General features: G+C 44.2%; 1 protein-coding gene across 1 annotated transcript; it reads right to left on the reverse strand.

The window, feature by feature from the left end:
• Positions 1 to 317: 317 nt before the first annotated feature.
• Positions 318 to 18,270, reverse strand: RBM38 (RNA binding motif protein 38). Its single transcript, XM_069243591.1, has 4 exons — positions 17,870 to 18,270; positions 15,318 to 15,441; positions 13,737 to 13,791; positions 318 to 1,966 (listed from the first exon to the last, which is right to left on the reverse strand). Exons 1-4 carry the CDS (start codon positions 18,077 to 18,079, stop codon positions 1,657 to 1,659), a joined length of 699 nt encoding a protein of 232 aa, XP_069099692.1. The 5' UTR covers positions 18,080 to 18,270; the 3' UTR covers positions 318 to 1,656.
• Between the last annotated feature and the right edge of the window lie 8,920 nt (positions 18,271 to 27,190).

Raw genomic sequence — 27,190 nt, forward strand, 5'->3', positions numbered from 1 at the left:
CGGTCTTCAACCTTCCAACATTCAAGTGGCATTTAATAAAACACAGCGGCTTGGGAAGGTAGTCAATTCCCGCTGCAGTTCTACATTAACATTGCAGCCAAAGTGCGGCAAACTGCAGGACAGCATAAACATCCCATCAAAGATGGCGCAGTCCGCGCTCCCTGGAGTCTGTCAAACACTTACCCAGAATGCAGCACTACATTAACAGTACCCATTTCCAGAGGCAAAAAGAAGCACAGCATTTCCATGACAACACAAAACCAAGGTAACCAGCGTGGTTCGGCATGCAAGTAGCAAGGAAGGAAAATAATGCAAAATTCCGTTTCTTAAATATGGTCACTTTATTTTAAAACATTGCTTGACGTTTATTTATACTTTTAAGTGTATTTTGAGAACCAAATAAGATAAAGGTTGAGGGGACCACAGTCAGTTGGGAAATTCTAGTTAATGACCCAGAACAAAGGAGGGCGGGTAGCGGTAATCAGCAGCTTTTACCTTGCCATATTCAGATATATAAAGAGGCAGGTGGGGCAAAATGGAATAAATTCTCCATTTGCCTAGACGGGTAAATGACTTTGATCGTTACTATATACGGCTGCCCCATTATAGCAAGATACGACTAAAAAGGTGCCATTTGTTGCTTTCAAAATAAGATAAAAAAAAAATCCCATCTACAGATGCGTGTATGAACTTTTCCATGTAGAACTCAGTACATGTTTGCACCAATAAACCGCATTTCTACAAATTGAGAAATATTGCATTGGCAGGGTGTTAATATTAACAGTTTATGCTGCGTTCCATGTAATAAGTGAGGAATTCAACTTTAGACTGTAGACTGCTCAATACTATTTGTTCAAAAATGCATTAAATCCCTCCTAGCTGCTCTGCCCTCCCCTTGTAATAGGCTTGACCCATAGCGCCTTTACATAAATACTGAAACAGGCCCCACCTTGAAGCAACTGCGAGACCCATCAAAATGCTTTATCATTTAAAAAATATACCTAAATTCGAAGATCGAAACAGTTACAATAAGAAAATGTTACAGTGCCTTTGACTAAAGAAATATTGGTCTTTAAAAAAGCCAATATTCCTTTTTGCATATTGAAATGATTCTCAGCATTTGTTTTACAACTTACCTACATACAATAATTTAGTAAAATGAGAATGACAAAGGTAGATACTTACTAAACTCCTTTCTGCAATTCACAGCTCATGCGAATGAAATTCGCAATAAATATTCAAAAATAGTTATTTCTGTAAGGCATCTCAAGTGTTACAAAGTTTTTGTATAACCAAAAAAAGACGATTGCTTTTGTCCACTGTCCTCCGAGAACCTCTGTACCTTCTAGCATATCGCAAGTTTGTAGATTAATAGGAGATTTAAAAAAGAAAAACAAAAAAATTGGGAAAGCAGATTGACTTGTGCGCAGAACTTGTAGTTCAGTCCAGGCCGCCTTCAAGAAATGTCTCCCAGTTGAAAAGTTGTACAGGAAGTGTTCGCATTTACAAGTGTAGTCAGATTTAAGGGTTTAAACACCCTTAACACTATAAATAGCTTAGGTATAAAATATGCACCTAAAGTTTTTTTTTCCAAGTTTTTTTTCCTTTTTATGCCTGCTGTGGTGGTGTTGGGGACCGCCCCCAGCCCACACTAAGTCACTGCATCCGGTCTGGCTGCAGCTGCTGAGGGGGGTAATGAAGGAAGGCCGCGGTGGTGGCTGCTGCTGGGGTGGTGGCAGCAGAGATGGGCTGCTGGGCTGCACTGGGGTAGCCGTAGCCCATAAAGCCAGCCACAGGCGAGGCGGCATAGGGGTACTGCTCGTAGGCCGTGGTGGTGTACTGTGCATAGGCTTGGGCTGCCGCAGTGGTGTAATCTATGTATGGAGAGGTCAACGACTGAACTGGAGTGGGGATGACCATGCTGGGCTGCATAATGGCTTGTGGATAGATGTATTGAGGTGTCAGCCTGTAGACAAAAAAAACATGGTTAAGAAAAAGTGAATACTATCAGCACACCCACAACTCTACTTTAATAACTATCCAAGACATTACTTATCTCAATGCTGTACCAGAAGTAGACACATGGCTCTCATGTGTTGTGCCACACTCCTGAATATGAATCAAGCATTAACAAAGCCAAACATGGCAGACAGAAGAATAAGGGAAACAGGACAGCGGAAGCACACAAGAGAAACATTAAGCAGCGGGGGAAAGGAGTGAGCTGGAACAAACATTCTCATGGAGCGCTCAACCAAAACACCACTCCTCCCTCCTCCCCCCCACCCCCCCAAAGTTTAATTGCTTGTTCTCCTGGATGGTTGTGGTTGAGAAAGGAAGTGAATTTTAGAGTCATGGTTGCCTGGTGCACAAGTCCTACTGCCACAAGAAAGAGTGAAAACACTGGATAGTAAAACTAATCTTGATCAGTAAATGTACACAGTAATCCAACATGTACTGTAGAGCCACATAAATGTTCCATGTGTGTGAGGAGGTACATCAATACAAGTACTGGCAGGCCATAGTCAAGACAATAAAGTGTTCACATCATACAAGGACTTTTCCCTCCTTGAGAAAAACTTCACGTTGGTATGTTTTCAACCATCCTGGACACCAATATTTTAGGGACACAAACTATATGTCTTCGGGGTGCAGTTCCACTGCCCCATTGCAAATTATGCTCCATCAAAAGCCAGGCTAACTGACACCTCATTGATCTTGGTGTTTTAATACCCTCACATAGGGAAATTGTTGAGTGAATCCACTACTATCTGGAACCCCAGCAGCTCTTCTGCCAGACCAGTAGTGCAGAGGTAGTCCTGATTATCCACCACCACTAGGTTAGTTAGAATGCAAACCAAACACTGAGGTCTTACTGGATTAATATGATCCAAAACATTTGAATCCATAAATTAATGTATAGATGCTAAAGGGTGACAGAACTAGACTTATAAAATCCAAAAGGAGACAAATCTTCACTTCTAGAAAGGTGTCCTGTCCCAATCAGCTGGGATGTACATAAACTGCTGCATTTCCTGTAGTCCATTATCTGCTGCGCAATTTGCTGATAGAATTTTTTTTTACAATCATAAACAGATCAAGTTACACACAAAAGGGGGGAATATATATACATGCACACCCATCTGCAACATGTTGCTGTGTGGTGAAAGGCCCTTTGCAAAGTGACGTGTCACCTTCGTTGCTTATTACTGCATTTAGGTAATAAACTGGTACTGAGGTGAAATCTTTGTCCAAAAGGTGAAAGAACGGCAATACCGAATACCCACATAAAGTGTTATTATACAGCATAATTTTCCCATTGCTGCTGCATAATTTAGTTAACTTGGCATCTTTTGGTTCTCCACTTCTCCTAAGTGGAATTATCCACGAATATAGGTTCAAATAATTTTTACTGCCATGTTCAGTGGCATCCTCCCCTTTAAGCAATTAAAGGAAGAGACACATTTGTGTGTCTGTCAGTGAGAGCTGCGTGCCACAAACAGCAGCCATAGCGCCATAGGAACAGCTGATCACTACAGAGATCTGGGCGTTCAGAAGTTGGACAACTATCTCCACAAACGCCTTGAGAAATTAAAAAAAGGACTAGATCAAATGGGAGAACCCATGATCAAGAAGCTTGCGGACACTTCTGTAAACCGCTCTGGCTACTATCCACAGCCCATCACAGCACTGGCCATCTGAACCAACTTCACCCGTGACAAACTGTCACAGATGACCAAGAAAGCAAAACAAAAAAAATGAATACGAGTAATGAGATTACAGTCTTGGTAACCAAAAACACCACTGTCAGAAAAAAAAATAAGAGCCACAAAAGTTGAAGACAGCGAAGTGCCAGGACAGCCAGCCAGGAGGACATTGCCTCGATCTAGGTTTCTGCAGTTCCCAAGCAGCTGATGAATCTCTAACTCAATTGTTTAGTCCCCCAAAGAAGAGCCGTATCGGCATGAAATCCATTGGACTTCTCTAGTTTAGAATGTGTACAGAACTAGACAGGAAAAAAAATGTCAATCAGAATAACCTCATAAGATAGTGGATATACAAATATCAGCTTTTGGCAATAAGGAATTTAACACAAATCTAAATTTTCATGGAATGTTATGTAAAGAATTTAGGAGCAGCGTAATATGGGATGACTTACTACACACCTTATTGCTATAGAAGTCTTCCATGGATGAAAATGGCCTCCTGCAGGCCAGACCATTGTGTGCTGCGAGTAAGTGAAATATGAATATCTATACCAGATTAAAGTGGAACAAACGCACCTGCAAGCCATGACCGGCTTTAGCAATGTACCACACCACTACATCCAGTGGTAAAGAAGCACCAACTCAATAAGCACCACTGGGTTGTTTCCCTCCTCTCTCCAGGACAATCCTAGAATGATGGAAGAGGCTCAAGTTGAAGCCCTCCCAACCCCCAACACACATTTACTGGGGTGGGAAGCTAGGACCTTGGAGCTTACAGAGCACTGGGGCCGACCCAGTATCCACGTCGATCTGCTACATCTAAATGTAAGAAGCAAACCAAGTGGTACCTGCAGGCAACAGATTCAGATGGGCAACAAATTGTGCGTCCAGACTGAGCTAGGGGTGAAGCCTACAGCAAAACACGGTAGACTTTTCTGGAAAGCTTCCAAGTCTCTTGCCCACCGCTCTTCCCTCCAGTCGTTCCCCTTCAAAATGCTTCAACCCCTCTTACGGTGCCAGGCCTCTTTTGCTTATGATTTTTTTTGGGGGGGGGGGGGGGGTTCTCTTGGCAAACAACGCTTTCTTACAGTGGAGTATCAGTAATAATCTTCAAGAGATGCTCTGATGCTAAGTGAATGTGCTCTTGCCGCAAAAGAGGCTTCACACGAGACTGGCGGGCACCAGAGGTGCACCAGGGAAATCAGACGGACATGAAGAGTTCCATTTCTAACGAGGCAGGGCCTCGACGAACAGCCTGACTTCCAGCAAACACTTCGGATCCCGTTTTTCTGGTGCCAACGACGCATGCGCCAAGCGCAGCGTCCTAGAAAATGACAGGTCGCACCAGGAATGTAGGTGAGCCTACGCAGCCTTTTGACAGCGCTAAAAAAAAAAAGTACGATCAAAAATAAATAGCAGCTGCTCATATTACTCGGACTTGTATACGCTTCTTAGAACACGCTTTAATAGCAGTCAGTGTCTTGGCAATCATACTGCTTGTTGCAAAACATGGCCGCCACCCTGTTTGTTTTCCCTTGAGTGATGCCCCTTTCCAACTCCCCGGTTGCCATGCCAACGGATTCTCCCAATCCCCCGGTTTTCAGGCAGTCCGAGATTGCCAGTACATTCTGTGTTTATGGCAAACATAGTACACCTCTGTGGGTGGGGGCTCGCGCTACTGCTGAAGTGTCCGAATTTAGTGAACACCTGCCAAGAAAGACACTTCCTCCTGGCACCACCTCTCCCCCCGCCCCTCACCCCCCCCTCCCGACTTCTCATTTCACCAAAAGGTAATGTAGCCACTAAAAATTAATGCATCTGAAATAATTTCTGCTGTGATGGGAGGGCCTCTCATCTAGCCCACAGCATACATCCCACTTCGTTCTAAACAAAGGTTAGCCTGCCACAAATTGTAATGATAAACTTAATACCAGGCTCCAGTGCAAAAAATGTGTAATCATGGGTTAAACGCTTGTGCATTCAGAACCAAAGAAATGCAGGAATCCGTAACTACCACTCACGCACTAAACCTTGCCAGGATAATATGCGGGCCCTGCACTGATTACTTCTCCTGCTACATAGTCTTCCGCATAATTATGCAACTGCCACAATCCATTATCCGATACATAATTCGAAGATTTTACCAAACAAAATTAGTGTTGAGCGCAAAAGGATCAACAGTTACTAACGACATCGCGTGTTGTCTAATGTGCCTAAAAGTCAAAATAAAGCACTAATAAGGCGTGCCGCTTCATGTTTTATCTTCGCCACATAATTTAAGAAGCTCTGCTGCATAATTTGCTACACCCCTGTCGCATAATTCAAGAGGCCCTGTCCTGCATGCATTCTTCCAATTTAATGAGCACGCCTGCTCTTTTACAAGGTTTATGCAGCGCCAGTCGCCACCACGGCGACAGCGAGTTGCAGCCAGCAGGATTCTCGCATTTACCACAATCCTGGTCTCTAGAAACACTGTACCAACTAGGCAGCTTTACCCCCCCCCCCCCCGTGGAGTACAGCAAGGTCAGGTTCAATGGTCCAAAATACACACCTAAAGTAACTGGGTGTGTGTCCTTCTACCAAAACTACTGCAACTGTTAGTAAATCAGCATAAATTGACTAAACCACTGCCCACATGCTAGAAGGCAGCCTAGCAGTCCTACAACACCAACAATGTACTTAAATTAGCCACCCTACTGGATTTGATGCCTTCAAAACCAGTTCTGTTTACAGTATCACCAGGGCCACTGGAATTATGTAGCAGGAGAGGACCAAATTATGTGAAAGATAAGAGTAAACTTTGCAGCTAAAAGGCAAAATATGCAAATTTAGTAAAAGTAGGTTTCTTTTTTTTCCTTACAAAACTTGGCAACACTATGCGGGCATTGGTTGCACCTGAACTACAAGTTTAACCCTCAAAAGCTTTGCTCAGGGCCTTTTACTGTGTGCCAACATGTGTTATTGCATTTTAGTAACTTTTGAACTAGAAACAAAATTGTTATTTGTTAAAATCTATAATTATGTGAAATTTGCCACAGCATCACCGAGGTTCAGTCTGACAAATGCACTGGCAGAAAAATAAAAGGAACACGTATCAGCAACTGATATCTAAAAAGTGATCCACATTTGCAAATAGGGGTAGTTTTGAAATAGCAAAGACACCGCCACAGATGTTTTGCAAAGCATTGCAGACTGCTTGCAGCAAGAACAAATCCATGCAAAGTTTGAGATAATGTTGGGGAAAACAGTAAAAACTAGGCAAGCAAATCCTAAAACAGGCCTACTTAACCAAAGGAGAAAGTAGAGATTAAAAGAACCTTCCAGAGCGTGATAAAGGAACGTGGAAGAGGTATTATCAGGTGAAACCAAGAACTCTGTGGTGGTCTACCCCTGCAGTGGAGAGCACTGCAATGGCCTTGCACATTGCAGCGAAGTTTCCAAGGTCCATGACCCCAGCCCCTTTTTAGGTCGAGCCCAGCAGCGCGCAAGAACTATTGAATGTTAAGGACCCAATGTTCCCCAGCAGCTCTGGCTCCGTCACATCCTCTCCGCTAGGATTGTCTGGTGCGTGTTGGGGCAGTCTGGGAATAACTACATTATACACACACAAAAGAACACAGTTCTTGGTAAAACATGTTTCATAGTGTTGCAAAGCAGGTGCCATTCTTAATCACTGAAGTTCCTTTGCATAGACCTTGCAGAGAGGAGGAGGAGGAGGAAAAGCTATGTCAGGATTGCAATCAGTGACATGCTTGTTCTGTCAAGAGCTCTGCAGTGTGTGCATTAACCAACTGACTGGAGTAAAATTAACACTACGCGATAGCGCGTGCTCTTGATAACCTCCGGGTCACTAACCAAGCACATAGGTTAGATCTAGGCACGAAGATGGCAAAAGGTGTATTCTTCAACATGGAAGAAAAAGACCCAAGCACTCCTGGGCCTCAAGCTTGATTGCAAAAAGCCTTTGGATGTAAATTGGGCATCTAGAAATAAAGTACAGTAAGTGCAAACTCAATACAAAGGTATTACAGCGACTTAGAAGAGCACCAGTTACATTACACACAAAAAAAACTTTTGTTAGCAAGTGGAGATTAAGAGATTTGCCCAGCATCACAGGATGTTGAGCCAGCAAAAAGACCTGCAGTGTTCCCCAGGTCAACAGCTCCGGCCCTTATGTCACATCCTCTACCCTAGGGTTGTCTGGTGCATGTTGGTGCAGACTGGGAATAACTTTTTGGTTTAGACAGACTAGACAGGGTTGCATCTCTAGGACAGAGGTCTTCAAACTGGTGGGCAGGCACACCTAGGGGGGCCTCAAGTAATCCCAGGGCGGCACCAGGCTCTGGCCAAAAGCAGCATTATACGGATAAAAGGGCTTTGTTTTATGCAGATGCATGCTATTGTCTTTTTAAAAAGCTAACAGTACTTCACTGCAATGTTTAAATAGGTCTAGACTTATTTAAACATTGCTATCTTTATAAAGCAATTGTGGAAAAAACCCTGTCCTTCCTTGGAGCTCTGTGAGTTTAGGTAAAAAAAAAAAAAAAAAAAAAAAAAGGGATGGGGATAATTCGCACTAGAAACGGCAAGATGCCCAAAAACAAGAGAGAGGAAGAAACATGGTCAAAAGAGAAATAGTGTGCCACACTGCTGAGTGCGCAATAATAATAATAAATGTAAGAGGGTCAGTCTCCAAGGCAGTAACAAAGCAGCCTCAAGGTGGGACAAACAAAGCATTTACCAATGACTAAGGGATTTTTGAAAGACATGCCAGGAACCAATGAAAGTGATGGGTGTGAAAGAGACATCGTTAAAGCCCACAGAACAGATTACAGCGTGTTGAGCAATGCGTGCGCGCTGCAATGCGCGACCTAAAAAAATAGGGACTGACTCAACTAGTCACAAATTAACCCGGGAAATCTGGCAGCTATGTTCCCAAATGAAACTTGATTATTTTTCCCTTTTAACAATTTTAACTCCCCACCCCTTTTCCATAACAGCGCATACCTAGTTGAACAATGAAACAATGTCGTGCATTTAAGCACTAGTCGGGCCCTGCAAATTTAAGGAAGCACAGAAAACCCACTTTCACCCTTTGCCAACAGCTACCACTCACTGGTGCCCGTAAGAACTCCTCCCAGGTTATGTTCAGTGGCGAATATAATGTGGCATACCACAAAGGCTAGTCCTGTGCGCAATTGCCAAATGAACCTGCAACCTACTGGAGTGAACAGGTGATTCGGATTCCGTTTAGGATCCGTCATGCTGTCAAGGAGCCCTGGCAGTGCCCTAAAAAAAAAATAAAAAAAAAACACATCCCTAACTTCCCCTTCTCAAAAGTACTAATTAAAACTTAATACCTTACTGACTTTTGGGGAGGAAGCAGTTAATAAATGTAGGTATTTATCCAGATATTTCTTCTTTCAGTGTTTTAATTTTAGGGCGTTTCTTACTTTAGAGAACCTCATTTTCCGGGATTACCTTCGTCCTCACAATCATAGGTTTTCCCCTCTACATCACTCTTAATACTGGCATTTCAAAATTAGCTTTAAGGACAAAGTAAGCTTACAGGCCAGACTGTACCCATTCACTTTAGGGCATCTGTCCTGTCACCACTAGACCAGCCAAAAACTTCAGTTCTACGGAGGAGCTCCCTTTAGAGCCCTTATTTAGGGACATCTGCGTCACCGACACCATAATTTAACTTCAGAAAGCAATGGGGGGGGGGGGGGGGGGGGGGGGGGGAAGACTTTCACAGGACTCAGTGCTTTCAACACACACAAGCAGTCCCAAGAGGTCATTCTGCCGGGACAGGATCTCGGTCGGCACAAGTAGTACACCCCAAACCCAACCCCCCATTAAATGTATTTTCTGGAAGTTAGTTGGGTGCAGGCGCTTTCAGTCGGGGATGGTGAGCTCCCACCTCTCAACACCTACTGACCAAGCTACGCCCCTGGCTACAATCTACACGGAAGCAAAAACATACTGCAAGAGAACGAGCTACAGCTATTAAGGACCCCGTATAAGGCTAAGGCCCTGAAGCCCCGCATCCTCTATGAGAACAACTCATCACCGACCTGGGGGGGGGGGGAAGATGCATCCCTTCCTCCCCACGCCGTACCTAGTAGTTTTTCCCCTAATCAACATGCGGCATAATGTTAAACTGGTGAGAAAGTAATCACAAAACCACCCAGGCACAGAGGAGTACTATGAAACTCCAAAAAGGGTAAGCTTACTTTCATAGTCCATCAGCATGGGCAAATCGAGAATGAAAAACCCATACTGACCTTTGCCCCCAAATATGGAAAAAAACAAAAGTATATCATGGCAAAAAAAAAAAACACCACTGCTCTAATAAAGCGTGAGTAACGGGTATATCAAATGCTTTAAAGCGCTTTGCCATTCAGTGCAGACTTTAGAGAGTCTTATGAAGGGCATGCCCTAAGGCATCGCCCCTTCACACGCCAACCGTACCTCTGCTCTTAAAACCGAAGTAACAGCAGCCCATCAGGTCAGGCGGCTCACTGGGCTAAGGGCCCGCAGCAGAGACATAATAGCAAGTTACAAGCTTTCTTGGTCCAAAAGAGGGCAGCGTTCAAGTGTGTGAGGGGGAGGGGGGAATAATCACTATTCAGACGGTTCTGTGTTCATGAGTTAAGGAAGAGGGGCATCTACCTACCTATACACTACTGGCTCACACCTCCTAAATAACCCCTCAACATCTGGCACAGTTGACCACCTCCCGTTAAGTTATCAGATGCGAAGGGAGACATTTGCCCGCTTCCTTCCAATCTTACCCACTGCTCCCGGCCTTATACCTCAAGCCAAGAGTAAATATATGGAGGAGGTTTAGACAGATTGCTCAGATCGGGCTATAAAACATTACGCTACAGTTTCAGACCCGCTACCATGCTTAGGATAAAAAAAATGGATTTAAGCTTTGAGAAACAGCTCAAAGCCGCTTGTACAACGGCTAGAGAGGCAATGAGGACCCGCTTTCCGACCGTGAAGTTGGAGATAAAGCCAGTAGGGCTGGGGCAGGGTACAAGTCTGGAGTGCTGGCAGTGAACGCCTCTTGGCAGCCTGCCCTTGTGCAGCAGCCTGGGCAGCAACAGGGCACAGTTCCGGCACCGGGGGACGTTTGAAAAGAGGAAATGAGATCTACGAGGTAAGAGGGAAGTCGGCTGCTACCTCTTTCCCAGAGGTAGAAATATGGGGCTTTCACTGTGGCCCAGGTGGATGCCTGTTCCGATGTATAAACCCGAGAGTGCATGCAACGGCAGAAAGCGCGGCATGGCTTCCAGGTGGCCACCTAGGCCACCCCAGGTCCACCAAGAACGAGAGGAGTCCATTTAAAGAAGCAAGGGCTCCGGCACAGGCTCGCTGCACGCCAAGGCGTCACCTGCGAGATGTGTTCAAACCCTGGGCAGGGACTGCAAGCTCTGCTGCAACCGGGTCCCACCTCAGGCCCTGGCAGGCATGTGTCCAGCACATGATACACCGCGCCTCATCAGCCCGGGGCGCACAGGCTCAAAGTAAGCACCGCATAACCAGCGGGTTACTGAGCCTGCTGTGGAGACCCTGGAAACCAGGCATCTGGGGCCCACTGGGTGAGGATGGCACAGGTTTCTACCACCCTCAAAAGATTGATGCCTCCCAAGGCTAGTAAACTGGATGCAGTCACATACATGCCCGAAGAACTCAAGCACACATGTGCCAAATAAGGCAAAGTCCCTAGAATTAAATGCAAGGGAGAACCAATTTAGGCAAAAGGTTTAAATTATCCATCATTACAGAACAGGGTTGTCTGCAGGGGTGAGTGTCCACGTGGAGAGCCTCTTTGTAATGTGCATGGGTTGGGGGTAAACACCTTAAAAATGTATATTCCGTAGGTCGATGGGTATAAGGGCTTTCAGTCGTGTATGGCGAGTTGTCTGTAGGATTTTAACATTCTCACGCTGACAAACTGTGTAAAATGTGGTTAGTTTGAATACAATTTGAAGCAACCACTAACAATTCACTCTTACCTCTATACATTGCCTCAAGACCGACAACTATCAACCCACACACAACAGTAGCTTCATTACGAACCAGATCTGTTGGATCTACGAGGCGCTATACAAATGCTACAATATAACGCTCACTGGGAAACAAGTTTGAATGACATCAAAAGGATGCACTTCATGGGGGTCAACCAAATACGTTGTAGTGGGGTAGGGATGGACAACACAAGCCGAAGAGCTCCATGCCCTTCTGGAAAGGGACTGCAGTAGGCACTTCCAGCAATTAGAGGATTGTTGGCGCTCACGAGCCGTAATACAAGCACCCACGCTTGGCCTCGGCTGGCCGTCCCCAAGGCAACCAATATATCATTTATGAAGTACACCGGCCTGCCTACTGAACTGGTCGCTCCAATTTACTTCAGTGTAAGCCTAGAACTGACCTAGCCTCAAGCCCTCATGTATAATGAAGCGGGCAGCGAGGACGGCACAGATGTGTAATGTTATTTTACATTAGTCGCATTACAAGATGACCACATCTGACCCTAGTGCTTTGATGCCAAGAACAAGGACTTGTTTACACAGAGGGAAGACACTGAACAGCGGACCAGAAAAAATAAATAAATAAAAATAAACGCACGTTAAATGTGGTATGGCGCTAGCTACTCTCTGCATAAGATCGAGGTCAGAGGATTGGTTTCTGGAGCGTAGACTCCGCGTGTTTTTACTGCTAAAGTAATGGAGTGCCTAGAGCGCGCTGTAGGCCATGTATTAATACGTTGACAAATCAATCTCGAGAGCTCTTAGAACCGCATGTGCCAGGTGGGGGCACTTAAGTCCGACATCTTTGCAGTTATGAAGACTGTCAAACTTTGATTATTATGGAGGCAAAAACAAGGTGTCCATGCGCAGCGATGAAATTTAATGAGCCATCATTTCCTTGCGGCATTACAACGGATCTGCTGGCAGAATGGTTAAATGCCACGAGCTGTGCCTTAAACAAAGGTGAACAGGTCATTGGTGTGAATCGTTCTGAGGGCGAACTATTCTTTTATCCACCCGAGGTCGGTTAAGTATCATTAAATTGGTTAACAGTAATTTACAGCAAGAAGCCCAAAATTAAAGTTGGAAATACAACTGCTTGTCCTTTTGACAAGCGAGTGTTCTGCACCAACAGTGTGCGCATGCGCAGTGAAGCTGCTCGGTTCATTATCCCCTCTCTATGCCTAAATCCTAAAGGTTCAAAGCTAGATAGGGCTGAGCTGTTCCCATCTCTTCTCTACAGGCCCGGTGGAGGAGGCGTAGGAGGGGGAGGGCAGTGGGGTTAGCGCACACCGACCAAAGGGCCATTGTTATGGCAACACACCCGCTCAACATACTCACTGTTTAAACTGAACACAAGACAAAAGTTTAGAACTCGAGAGAGCCATCACAAAAGCAGGAATTAACTAACAACTTTACAGTAAAGAAACTAATAAAAACAGCCGAAACAAAAGACATGCTTGCTGAAAAAAGCACTTAAAAATAGTACTCATGCTACTGAAATGACGCGAAGCCCGAGCGCATTAATCACTCAAGGGAAGGGGCCGCATTGACAGAACCCATTGTCTGCCTGGAGAACACTCGTCTTCTGCACAGCAGCTGCCTCGTCCCATTAGCTGAATAAAAAGGGGACACTTGTGAGCGGGAGGGGGCGGGAGCAAGCCAACGAAAGGGCAGACAATAGGGCACATTTTGCAGACTACCGAGGCTCTATGGAACATCTGCCCGGCTCATTTTTGACCCCTTTTCAGCTTATTGCAGTAGACTGTCTGGAGAGCAAGGGCCGAAAAGGCGGAGCTAGCTTAAAGGAGTGGGGCAGGCGCGAGTCAGTCTCGAGCGCCCTCAAAGGGCTAACATGCAAAGGAATTGAAGTGAGAAATGTGTACAGCCCCCAACCTAAACTTCAAACCCTCTTGAATTTCATCAGAAATATAATGAGTGCGTAAGTTCATGTCTCCCCCCCCCCCCCAAAAAAAAATGTCACACTTACCCATATGGTCTTTGCAGAAAGGCCGGGTGAATTTGTTGAACTCCTATGGTAAACCCTAAACAGATGCGAAAAAATATAAAGATTAATCAGCAGTTTACAAGTAACCAAAATTACTTTTTTTTTTTCCACGCCACTTTTCCTGCACAGCTTAGAAGCAACCTAATGGATGCGTAGGAGCTAGGAAGTATCTAACAACCTGTGCCTCTAAATCTTCTAGATCAACGACCATCCCCAGCTTTTCTTACCCCCCACCCCTCCCCAAAAACAAAACACACACCCCTTCTTAAGCCATTGACAGCATAGGTGCTATGCAACGTGGGCTTGAGGAATCAATCAACTAACGAAACCAGCCAAAGGGACCCGCGTTTCACCAACATGGTCACAAATCCAAGTCATAGCGATTACATTCAACCTCAGACTCCCTCTAAGGAAAGTATATTAAGGGAATTACCATTTGCGGAAAGTCTAGAACCCCTGCCCACGTTTATGTTATACAGGCTCATAGTCGTGTCCCTACAGGACAGGGTTATACAGTTATGACAACCAGCCGCGCAATGAGCGCGCGCATTCCAAACACTGCCGTAACAGGATGGAAAATGCGAGGAGGCTCCAAACTCCTGCAGAAGTTCCGTGTGCTCGTGGGCAGGGGGAATTTCAGAAATACCAACGGAATGTGGAAGGCTGCTGCGAACCTGTAATTAATAGACGGTCGCTGCACAGAATATTATCCAGTCGCCACTTCACAGCAGAGTGGCCAAGAGGCCTGGTACGCTAATAAGGATCTACACCCCCTCCATCCCCGTTCTGGGGTGTGATGACACACAAGCCAGCACCCCGCTTCTCGAATTTACACATTGATAAGTATCTACAAACAGGCTGCACGTGGGTGCTGGGGGGAGGGGGCGCACCCTATCAGATTTCCAGAGCAGGTATGGCTATCTTGCAATGGCACTGAAACATCTGACAAGAACCCATCCCTGCTGGGCCTGTGCTATCCAGGTTTTAATAAGGCCTCTACGGGCAGTTAACGTACAGGTCTCAATGCATCAAATAATAAACAGACCACAAGAAGGAAAATTAACATAATAGCAAATAACAGTCCTTGGGTCGCATGTACTCCGGCTCGAGGAAGAAGTGACATGGCACTTCTGGCTGGAGTATTCCTATACCAGCTGAGGCCAGACTGAGCTGCTTAGGGCTGGAGTCTAGCCGAGAAGGCACAGTGGGCAAAAAACGATTGGTTAGAATGATACTCCGAGACAGCCATTGGTTAAAATGTCTCGTAAGCATCCATGTTATCATATTTGACATGTTTGAATCACAAACACGAAGGATTTACTTTATCAGGCATTTCCCTAGTGGACTGGAGTTTAAGTCATAGGGTCCACAGCCCACTCCTCACTTTATTGCAGCAGAGACAATGGAAGACAAAGAAAGGAAGGTTAGAGGGTGGAGGGGGAGATCAGGAAGAAGAAAAAAGACAGAGGGATGGAAAGAGTAGAGGTGAGCTGGTTTGAACATTTATAACAGGTCTGTGCGGTTCCCAAGCCAACCAACACTGATGGGAGTCCAAGTCCTCACCACTCTGAATATTCCTTGGTTTTGCTCCCAGGTAGGCCAGGTTGACATTAGCTTTCCTCCCGTCGATGATGGGGTTGGGGTCTTTGCACGCCCGGTCCGCCGCGGCCCTGTCCACCATGGTCACCTGTAACACAATGACAGACTCGTGTGAAGGCCAGGTCACCACGTCCAATCAGCCACAGCACCACACGCTCAGGGACTCACCCCTAAAAGGTACATTGTTTATTCACAAAACAGCCCAATACACTCGCTAAAAACACATTTTAGAAGACCGTGACCCGAGATGGGTAAAAAGGGATTGTTGTGTCATACAAAACGTTTTAGGGAAGGAATTTCAACAGCTTAACTGGAAGCGACACCAGGTGCCCAATCACAGCTTTAGTTTCACCACAAGAGTGAAATAACAAACGGGTTAGGACTACAGTCCAGCACAGGATTTAGTACAAAGAATCTAACCTCAACGAAATAAAGCGCTATGTAGAAGAGATGGCAACGTCACAGCGCAAGCAGCCATTTTGACGCTTTGACCCCACAGAGCGGCATTCCTCGGATTAACTCTAGAATGCTAGTGAGCGCGTTTTAATGATTCAAGTTTGGGCGCTAGATGGTACTACCTACATTGTACGGAGTGCCTCTAGAGTTAAGTGCTCGATACACCAGACTGAGACCAGAGCACTCCTAAAGTTTGTCTGTCAGTTTGAAGTGCCAAGTCAGAGGCGCGCAAACATCTGACCAGGTGATGTTACCAGAGCCAAGGACAGCTTTTGTGTTTACGTGCTGTGTGGGTGACGCAATTCAACACACAAAAAGGGTAAACTGCAAGCCGGGGAGGGGTCTGGGCAGATCATGTGGCGTGTTGCCTTGTTTACAAACAGCGACAACACCGGTCCTTCCAGAAGCGAGGACTTGCCAATGCCAGAAACACTCTTACGCAGCTCTGCACTACACAGGGCACCGCTCCACAGCAGAGCGCCATACGAGGGGGGTTCGGGCTACTGGGGAACAGTTGATGCCCGCGTGCACATTACGTACTTCAAAGAAGTTTGATATAAAAGTCACTGCTCGGTGGTAGGGAGCCGAGGCGAACACAAAGCCCTACAACTGTAACCTTCGCCACAACCAGCGCAGGGAGGCAGGAAACAGCTGTAGCAGGTGCACTCCGGAGCCTCGCCTATTGCGGTTTCGAGGTTGCTTCCTTTACAGGATTTTAGGGTGGGTGGAGGGGCACTATACTGTGACAAGTGAATCTAATGGCCAGAGGCTAGCAGAGCTCAGCTGAAATTCTTTGAAATGAGCATTTCCCTCCAACAGCAGCTCCTGTGAGCAAATGACAGCCTCTTTGTCTCGGTAACATGGCCCCTCCGCCATTTAACCCCCACCCACCGCCTCTGCATGCACAATCCCCACAGGAAACCCCCTGGCTGGGCGGGAGGGCGGGGGATTCTTTGTGGTGAAGCCAGTTATTTAGTGCTTGGAGAACGAAATATAACAATCAGACAAAAGGCAGGGGAGGGCATAACTGGCACAAAGAAGAAGAACAGCGCCTCGAGCGAGAAGGCGCAGGTCGGACATGGACCAGGCGCATTATTAGTATGCCACACTTGTCACTTCATCCATCTACTACACATATACCATCACAACCACGGTCTAGGGGTCAGCGAGGTACGTTAATATTCCACACTGGCAGGGAAACGACTGCAACACTTACAACAAAGGAGGCTAGGCAGGTGCCACATGCGAGGTGTGGGGAGGATTACCAGTTTGGGGACAGGAGCATAAAAGGCGCATATACTAGGATAATAGTAGTGGGAACTGTCCTTGCCCCCCCCCCCCCCGCCTTTAAACACCATTGAGACACCCCAGAGGGTACCCCACAGGAATCGGAGTTGCGAACGCAGACAACCAAAAATTTGCATCCCACAGACCGCCAGGAGAAGAGAGGCGCGGGGCGTGATCAAAGACCGAGCCTCGAACCAGGACACATCGCCTGTCCCTCCTCATCGAGTACTAGTTGCGTGTTCCGACAGCCATCACAAAGGGAGAGTGGGGGCGGTTGTATGGAATTCCTTATTACAGCACCTGGGAATCCCATAGCTCCTCGTGTCAGCACTGCAGAAGCGCTAGTCTCAAATGTTCCGAAAGGAGATACTGCGCCTCAGAGTTCTCGAGCACAGCTCCGTGCCCACGGCGACCCTCCTCGCTTTAGGTACTCCTACCTCAGAGCACTCCAGGGTGGCTGTGTGTCGGCACTTTACAAGATTTAAATTATAATCTGACAATCCCCTCTCTGTATAACAGAGTGGCTCCCATCATGGAGTACTTAATCCGTACGTAGGGGGAAGAAGATAGCCCAAAAACTCCCTACGGACCGCGACAGAACCAAACGCAAAACCACAATTTACAAATTTCACACAAAAGGAGCTACACCATACAACGTCTCACAAGATCAAACCCGTACACCGCCGTACGAAGTCCCCACAACCAGCACCAGTACCGAGATGAAACAGGTCGGTACATCCACACAGAGAGCGCTACATCCGGGCAACACTTACAAAGCCGTAGCCTCGGGACTTGCCCGTCTGCCGGTCGGTGATGACCACGGCCTCCTCGATGTCCCCGAACACCTCGAAGTATTTCCTGAGCGAGGCGTCGGTGGTGTGGTAAGGGAGTCCGCCCACGAAGATCTTGGTCAAGGTGGTGTCCTTCTGCAGCGTGTGCATGGCGGCGGGGGGGCTGTGCAACGGCAGGCGCTGGAGCAGCATGAGACAGGGACGGGGGGCACCCGTGGGCGGCGGCGACGTGCGGGGGAAAGAAAACCTCCGAACGGGCAGGGCAGAAGGTGGGTGCTGGAAGCAGTCTTCAGGAAGCGCGGGTCCCCATATGCCTGACGCGCGAGCTGCACCGCCGACCCGATGTGTACCACTGAGGGGCCGCACGAGCGATACCAGCTTTGTACGGAGCAGAGCACGCCCCTGGCAGGGAGGCCACGCCTCCACCTGCGCCGCATCGGAGCCGCGAGCAGGGCGGGGGCACCACGGGAGTTGTAGTTCACTGAGGAAGACTACATAGCACGGCATTCGGAGAAAACACTGTGGAATATGGATCGATGGAGAATATATGGGAGTGGGGCCGGCAAAACGAATGTAGGAAGCTATGTTTCTGCCTTTGCTCCTGGAGCCAACGTACCAGCACTCATTTCTGTACAAAAGTCCCACAGGACATTGGGGTGAGCCATGCATCTGACTTGAGACTGGCTCTCCCGCATCTAGAAAATTGTACTTGTATTGTAATAGTATTCATATGGCGCTTAGTACCCCTGATGAGGCATTGAAGTGCTTTTCCGCGCTACTCCAGAACCCAAGAGGAATTAGTGGTGGATTAGTATAGGGAAATATGTAAAGTTTTAGTATTATTATGAGTTAATTTGAGCAGAGGATATGCAACTTTGTCAATTGAATTGACTAGAGTAAAGGAGGGAAGAATCCAGAAGTGTTAATTGGGAGTTTTTAGTAATAAGATGGGTTGGGATGAGTAAAGGAGAGATGGAGGAGGGAAGAGTCTATGGAAAGGGTTAGTGAGATCATAGTAGCAGGAGAGGTTTTGGATGAGTGAAAGGTGAGATAAATGAGGGAGAATTTAGAAGGGTTGTTTGGGAGATCATGGTAGTAAAGTGAGGTTTGGGTGAGCTAGATGTGGAAAAGGAGGGAAGAGCTTAGGCAGGGTTATTTTGGTGAAGAAAAGTAGTAGAATGTGTTTGGGATGAGTCAGAGTGGGGATGGAGGATAGATTGATAGAGACATGACATATGGTGATGGGTAGACAAAGTAAAGCTTACAAGAGAGTACATTTATATTATTATATATATATATATACATATATACACACATATATATATATATATATACTTTTTGAAATCATTTTTTTATTTTTCTTTCTTTCATTTATTCATTTATTATTATTTTTTCTTTATTAACTTTAATTTACTTATTTCTAATTTGAATTTTATTTATAGATTTTATTTTATTTTATTTATTTTTATAAAATTGTTCTCTATTACAGTAGGACTAGAGTAATAAATAGATATGTAAATAGATAGTAAAGAAATATATGTTCAAGGAACATAATAATGGATATAATAATATGAGAGGAAAAGTAGCATTCTATAAACAGACTTTCAAGATTTGTAATATTTGAAGTTAATTAATAAGTGTACTTTTCTAACATTTATTTCTTTCCTCAATTTTTGAATAGTGAAATGCTTATGATAATAAAACATTTGATCAGTGTGATATAAAAATGCAAGCAGGGATTCATAAGTATCTAATATAACAGCTTGACTAGGAGCTATGCAATGACGTATGAACATGTTAAGCATAGAATAAAATACGTGTATATATGTATATACACAAACACATACACATGCATACACACATATATATATATATATATATATATATATACATTCTTAGACATATACATATTTAATGCTGAGTAAATATACATTTGTTATCCGAGGACCTTATATGTGGGGGCAATGAATTCCATACTTTGGCTGCTTGAACGGAAAAGGATGTACCACCTACAATCTATTTTTTTATGGAGGTGTTCTAAGGCAGGGTGCCAATCATGAGCAGGGGTTTCTTTATTGAATGTATTTGGTTATTTTGTTTCTGATAAAAAGCAGTCCTGTTCATGTATAGCTTTGTGGGTGATACAAAGCTGTTTGAAGGAGGATCTTCTGGCAGCTGGTAACCAGTGTAGTGCTCTCAAGGCAGGGGAGATGTGGGCTTGTGGCCTATCATGTAATAGTAGCCTGGAAGCGAAGTTCTGGATTCAGTGTAGTTTTTTCATAAAAGATAGAGATGATTCATGGTAAAGGCCATTGGCATATTCTAGTTTGGATAGTACAAGAGAGATAGTAGCCTGCACCTTGTGTGGAAATTTGATGCTATATAGATGTAGATACTCTGGAAAATGTTGCACCTCTAGCACTAGGGTTCATGCTTACAAGTCAGCAGAACATCCAAATACCCAGAACCAAACAGTGGTGAATACTTTTGCACAGATGGTAACATGGAAATAAACACCACATCTTAGCATCGTCTGCACTACATTTTCAATAAACCACCAATGCTTGGAAGACCACACAATGGAATAATAGCAATGTGTATGTCTCCAAAGAGGCAGAATACACCCAGAAAGATCAGACTGTTCATCGGAAACCCATTGTTTGGAGACAATATAAAACCATGCTCTGAAACTGAATGGACCCGTCTTCTGGAGCTACACTTGTGGGACTGGCTGAGGCATTGCAACTCTGCGTTCTCTTGACACTAAGGACAGAAAGGGTGGATTGGTAACAAACAGACAACCTATCAAAAACTTCTGAGAATTCTACAAAGACCAACTGAATCACTGCTAGTCTTCTCCTCCCTTCACACAGACTATAGGAATAATGTTCTTCAGAGGATAACATAAAAAAACTAGCTCAAACCCGGACTGAGTTGTAGATGAACTAATACAGAAACCACATTCAGCATAATAGATGAGGTATTCTCTGAAAGGAGATACATTTTGGTAGGAAAGACGAAGAGGGAAATTGTCAGGACACTCCTGGTTCTCTTTGAAGAGATATTCTTTCTTCCTTCTTCAAAGTCTGGATCGAAAACCAGCTTGCTACAAAGCACACAAAGACTGCAATACAAACTAGCAGCAGTTTTCATTCAGAGCCCTTCGGAAAGTGACACTGCAACAACTAAAGTACCTTCTCTAGCAGCACATTCAAGAGCATAGACAAACCGTTGTAGAAACTTGAAACCATTAATTTATGTAAGAAAATTGTAAAATAATGCAGAGAGAATGGGTCGAAAGATCTATTTGCAGACTGAGACATCTTTAAAAAATGCTCTGAAAAAACAATCGTTCTAGATACAGTGATCTACCTCCTTTCTTCTTGCAGGGCCACAAAAGCATATCATTTCAAAATATCTATGCTGATTTTAAACCAAGGCTATCAACATTTTGAATTCATCCTCAAAACTACTAAAGACCCATGTTGTTCTCAATTCCTGCACAGACTACTAAGCAATATATAGTTTGTTTCTCAGAGCCTACATAATCTTCCAAATTAACAGTTTGTTATGAATCGTGAAATACATCACACGTAATGCTTCAAAATGCTACATTCATGACGGTCATATATAACGTACTTACCCCTGTGTGCTCACTTGCAGTTGAATTATTCTGCAGAAAGACTATGAACAGGAGCACAAAGTTGCTTCCCTACATCTTTGCGGAAAGAAGGCAGTATACGACTGCAACATCATCAGACTTCAACTCATCATGAGGCTCTTAAAAAAACATCCTCGGTGGGAGGACTTGAACGTCCTCTTTGAGGAGGATGATTGAAGGAACACATTATTGGCACCTAAGACTCTTACCATTTCCTCCCATCTGCGTCTAATCCAGACTTATTACTTATGCAGTGCTTCCCTCTCCCTGCTTAGACCCCATTAAGCACATCTTCTATCTCAGTCCCTTTCTCTTTGCTGTGGTGCTGTGCCGGCCTACTTTTACCATATTGTATGGGTATGTCCTCAGATTCAAAATGACTGGTCTGTTATAGGGGGTGAGCTTACAGAGGTACTGAGGTGGGAGATCTCACTGTCTCTCCTGGTGAATTTGCAGGGGGTTCGGGACGGCACTGGAGGTACGAGAACCAATCAGCAATTCCTGAGCACAGCCCTCCTAGTAGCCAAGTGGGACATAGCAGCTCACTGGAAAGCTCATGCCCCTCTCACCCTCTCACAGCGATGCAGGGGTGCTGAATGCTGTGCCAAACAAGAGAAATCAGTCTACTAGGCTTGGGTTGCCCCCATAAACATGGGCGAGTATGGGGGAAATGGTTGGGACAAATATCTTAAGGCTCCATCTGCTAACGGACCACATGTGCTATCTGGTACTACCATATTTGTTATTTGGTAACTGTGTTGTATTCCCTTGATGTGAGTAGTAACAGCTTTATCCCCTGTGCTGCCTGCATAACCCACTGTCCTTATTACGAAAAGCTTAGTAAAATGTATTAAAAAGAAGAAAAGAAACATCAATAGGATATGACTGAAGAAGGAATGGCACTGCAATCCTCTCCAACTGGGTCAATAGACCTCGTTTGGGTGCATTGTCGTATGATCAGCAAAGCCTGATATAAGTAATACTGAAGATGCCAACAGAGGCACAATAAATAGCTAATGGAAACCACTAGCAGTTTGAAATTAGAATTCTGATCTCTCACCAAACACGGACAAAGGAGCAAGAAAGCCTTGCACGTTTTTAATAAAACTATCTATATCACACGTGCTGAAACGTCACTGTGAGGGAGCCATCTTACTTTGTGCTGTTTGAGGACAATAAAGTGTAATTAATTGTTAACAAAATGAACTGGATAGGGCACGGCTTGGTACAGACCTTGATAGTAGAGAAGCAGGAGTCTCCAGTCTAGGATACTGTGTTATAAAAAGCTCGATAGAAATTCTGTTAAACTACTCAGTGAGAGATCTCTTCTGCAAGGTGTATCACATTTTAGAAATAAATTGTTTCCCTGCTTCACAGGAAGTATCTTTTGCATCTAGATTCTAGGTTAAGTAACTTGGCATTATCAGCCAGAAAAGGCAAGAGCGACTGCCTGAAAGTCTTATAAACAGCAGCAGGCCTTTTCATTTACCAACACTCCTTACTTACCTTCAAACACAAACACATAAAATTATACCAATTTCCTCTCCTTTCAGAAAGCAGTCACCACATCTGACAATATACCAAATGTGACAATTTAGTGGGACCCGTGGAGAGAAGTGAAGTGTGATGCGAGTTCAGAAAATGGAACCCTCCCTCTTCATCATTAAGTCATACTAGATCACAAAGCATTCTTTGATTTTGTCAGCCAAACAGTAGGACTCCAAGCAATGAAATGGGGTGAAAAGGGATTGATAGGGAAATACTTATTGAGAGGAACCAGGAAAATAACGGTTGAGGGGAAATAACGCCCAACAATCACCAGTGAATAAAAACAAGGGCTAGGGTATTCACAGCAGTATAAAAGACGGGAGCGAGGGGAGAACAATTAATCACGTGAACTATAGAAACTGTACAGTGCTTTACAATTGGTCTACTACCAAAAACTCACAAACTTCCTAATCAGCCATGAACCTTCCAAGGTCACTTTTCATTTACTGAGTATTTCAATGTAGTTTTTCGCATGTGACCACAGCACTAATGCATTAAAAGCATGCATCACATCACATGCTACTGAACAAGGAGGTCCTTGAAGAAAATTCTCTAACCTCACAACCTTGCTTATATATTCTTTTACTTCCGAAATATCCCCTTATATTTCCCACAGTTCTTGAGTGCTATCCGCATGTTTGAAGCGTTAGTAATAGTGTCCGTCTTGCTCACAAACCTAGCATAACATTTTGGCAAATCTAAAAAAAAATGTTCTTTATTTTGAGGTTGTAGTATAAAGACAATGTTGTCATCAAGTGCTCAGTTGTATCCCTTCTCTATTTATGTGTGCTATAAACTCTATGCACCTGTGTCTAAATGTTGCTCCTATCCTCTCACAAAGTTATCCAATTTCCTCATAAAATTCATAAGCTGTTGGAATCCCATTTAAACATATTAAAAGTTTTTGAACTTCACAAGTCAGTAGGCATTATGACTTGCTTGTATGCAAAGGCCAAAATTACTCTGAAAACATTGACTTTTTCCAGCAGTAAGTTAATCTCTGTGACATTTGGATAGGGAACCTAGGCTACAAACAAACATCTATTTGGCATCCTAAGGTCAATGCAGACTCTAATGCTGCCATTGTATTACTTGGTAACAACAGTAGGAGACAACCACTCAATTTATTGTATAAGCTCATGAACTTTTCCTCTTACAGTTTTTTTTGTTTCAATTACTCTAAATGACATTTTTTAATGCAATTAGAATAGCAATCACCTTTTGTGTAGAACCAATCCTTACATTTTTTTCTTTAGTATCTCATAAGAATAACCCTTTAGCCCCAACCCCACCAATTCCTCTTTCATAACTCACAATCTAGAAATCACAATAGGGTTCTAGATAAATATTAAGGTCCTTCCTATGTATCTAGCTGAAGATGTACTTCTTTTTAATGACCATTATTTTTCCCATCTTGCTTTCCAAGTGAGCAAAACCCTCTCTGTTGACATAATGCTGATTGCCTGGTTCCTCCTTCATATCTGAACTAGGCCAGTTCAGCCTTTCATCTTTCATAGGTACATTTGTACCACTAAACTGGTAATAGTAACACCGACTACTTACAGCATTTGAAAACAGCAGAAGCATGATATGAAGCACTATATACAAACACAAATTAGTATTTTCTTTTGTATTTAGAATTCTGTTGTATGCACTGTAAGGTCAGTAACTCCATCAATTGGATGATTTGGATTAGGTAATAAAAGGATGACAACTGAATTAAACTTTTAAATCTGGCTTCAAGTAATTGCATATCAGTGAGGTGACACTTGTGTGACCACCTGATCCTTTATGATGCCTGAATGCTGCTTTGCAAATCTCAAGTTGATAATCATGTGAAAATGATATATACATGTTTGTCAGATCTTTCCAAGACAGGTTTCCAGTTGTCAATTTAGCCTAGTATTTGCTTAACAACCAGAAAAGGCCTGTGTCTCAAATCACATAATTTAGACTCCAGTTAGTTTACGTGAAACTCAAGTAAGAATGGGCAATGGAGCAACTGGTAATCACCTGTACATCAAAGGGAAAATGCAAGTAGATAAAAATAACCTCTGTGAAAAAGGTAGAAGACAAGCCAAGCAAAATCAGGAACCGAATCAATAGGAAAAACAGCAGAACAAGAGCTATGCAGAGCGGCCAACAGCTCATCCACATTGCACTGTGACACACTAAGCAGTAAATCTGTGACACATATCTGAAATGCAGGAAGTAGAACTTATAACTTGGAAGTAGTTACGTCTTCATCTTGGATTGTAAACAAACATGTCCTAATTCTGGCTTGGTCAGCTGACCCAGGGAGGTTGGCAACATGCTAAGATAAAAGGGGAACTAACTGGATAGTGCAATGGATTAGTCCTAAGTTGTCTTAAGGATGTGTGCTAAAGTAAAATGTGAAACTGAATCTGACTCCATATCAACTAAGGAATGGGTGTAAGTCACAAAATAGAAGATAAATAAACATGATGGTTTCTTGACTGGAAGCAAGGAACAAGCTACAAAGTGAAATATTCAAATCTGAAAGCAAACAAACTCACGAAAACACTTCTGCATTGAATGCGTTCACACATTTAGTGAGGGAACAAGCATGCAGCCTGCAGGACGAGTCAGAAAAACTCATAGCCTTCAAGGTTGGAAGTGCAACAGAAGTGCAACGAGACCAGTACAGAAAGAAATTTAGTCTTGCAAGCCCAGGTTTTACTGTAGTTAATGTCTTCTTACTGATAAGGAGGGACTAAAATTAAGTACACAAAGTTAACATGGACTAACACTTGGATTTTGGAGTCCATAGTGAAGAACTAAAGTTGATATGTATGCTCAATCCCAAAAGGTGTAGTCACCTCAGAAGCATCGTCAGGCCAGTTCATAACAACTTGAATTTGGCTGAGTGGAAAATTCATAACTTCAGTTATTCCTAGCTTTCCTCACAAGGATCAAAATCAAGAAACCAACCATGGCTTAGCCTAGCATACATCGAAGACTATGCTTGGGACAAAATGATGGCCAATCCACTGATAGGAGAAAAGTGTTAAACGATTTTGGGCATGCAAAGTTTGAAATTGAACTGAGGAAAAGTTAAATTCATTCATGGGCAATTCAAGGAAAGAAGATGCTGCAGGATATCCCTAAGGTAGGATTTGCTATGGCAAGAGATACCTGTGGCCTAACTATGGAATGCAATTCTCCTGGCAGCACATATTTAGAGGGAAATGCCTGCCAGCAATTCAGAATCATGAAGACTGGGAGGACCTGTTGGAGTTTTCTCACTCATCAGTTCACCTCATCCATTGTTCAGGAAGTCATCTGAGCATCGCCACCTTTCGCTGCACATCATCGTCAGAACCCACAGGAAGAGTCGCTATCTGTTGCAGATATGAGTCTGACCCTTTTTCATACCTAACTACATCTGTGCTTCAGGAAAGCATGTGTGCACTTTCCCGGTGCCTCTAGAGGTCTTGCTGATTACCTCAACTTCAGCCCTGGCATAGGGAAATTCAAAGAGATTGATGGAGTAGGTAGCCATGAGCCTAGAACTGTTGACCGTCCTGTTCTGGACCAAACAGTAACCAGGTTATACACATTTGAACCCCTGACCCATACTCCAGAAGGTACATTATCTCTAGATTTGTCCTTTCTTCTATTGGTGGCCACCATCAGTGCCCTCAAACCTGTGTGTGCCCCTGACTTAGAAATCTCATAACCACGACTGGTAATTCCCTTGTTGCAGGCCCATGAGTATTCTGAGTACAACATCCAGGGGTATTCCACGGTGCTGGCACCAGAACGGATTGTTTCCCCAAAAAGAGTAGTCCATACATAGGTGGATGCCAGATGACTGTGTAAATGCACAGAACTCCAGACCCTGTTTCTGCATCTCAGAAAGACTTTGTTTTGTTTGCTAGGCTTGGGGGAGCACTTTGTTGCTTTGGGAGTGGATCTACCGGTAGCTTGCCTGGTGCTGAGGATTGCATTAGTGGTGCATCAAAATCCATTAACATTTCAATATCAGCATCTCAAACCAGTCACAGGAGAGTAAACACAGAGATATATTTCTACATGGCAGAAACAGATGAGACTTTTCTGCTTTGAAGTGT

This window comes from Pleurodeles waltl, chromosome 7 (assembly GCF_031143425.1).
Source record: "Pleurodeles waltl isolate 20211129_DDA chromosome 7, aPleWal1.hap1.20221129, whole genome shotgun sequence".
NCBI lineage: Eukaryota > Metazoa > Chordata > Amphibia > Caudata > Salamandridae > Pleurodeles > Pleurodeles waltl.

Bases quoted from the DNA above. Each gene is read 5' to 3' on its own strand.
- RBM38 (XM_069243591.1), bottom strand. From the start codon at position 18,079: ATGCTGCTCCAGCGCCTGCCGTTGCACAGCCCCCCCGCCGCCATGCAC. The intron at 15,442-17,869 runs GTAAGTGTTGCC...ATTGTGTTACAG, and splicing joins AGTCCCGAGGCTACGGCTTT to GTGACCATGGTGGACAGGGC. The intron at 1,967-13,736 runs GTAAGTGTGACA...TTTTGTCTACAG, and splicing joins TTTCTGCAAAGACCATATGG to GCTGACACCTCAATACATCT.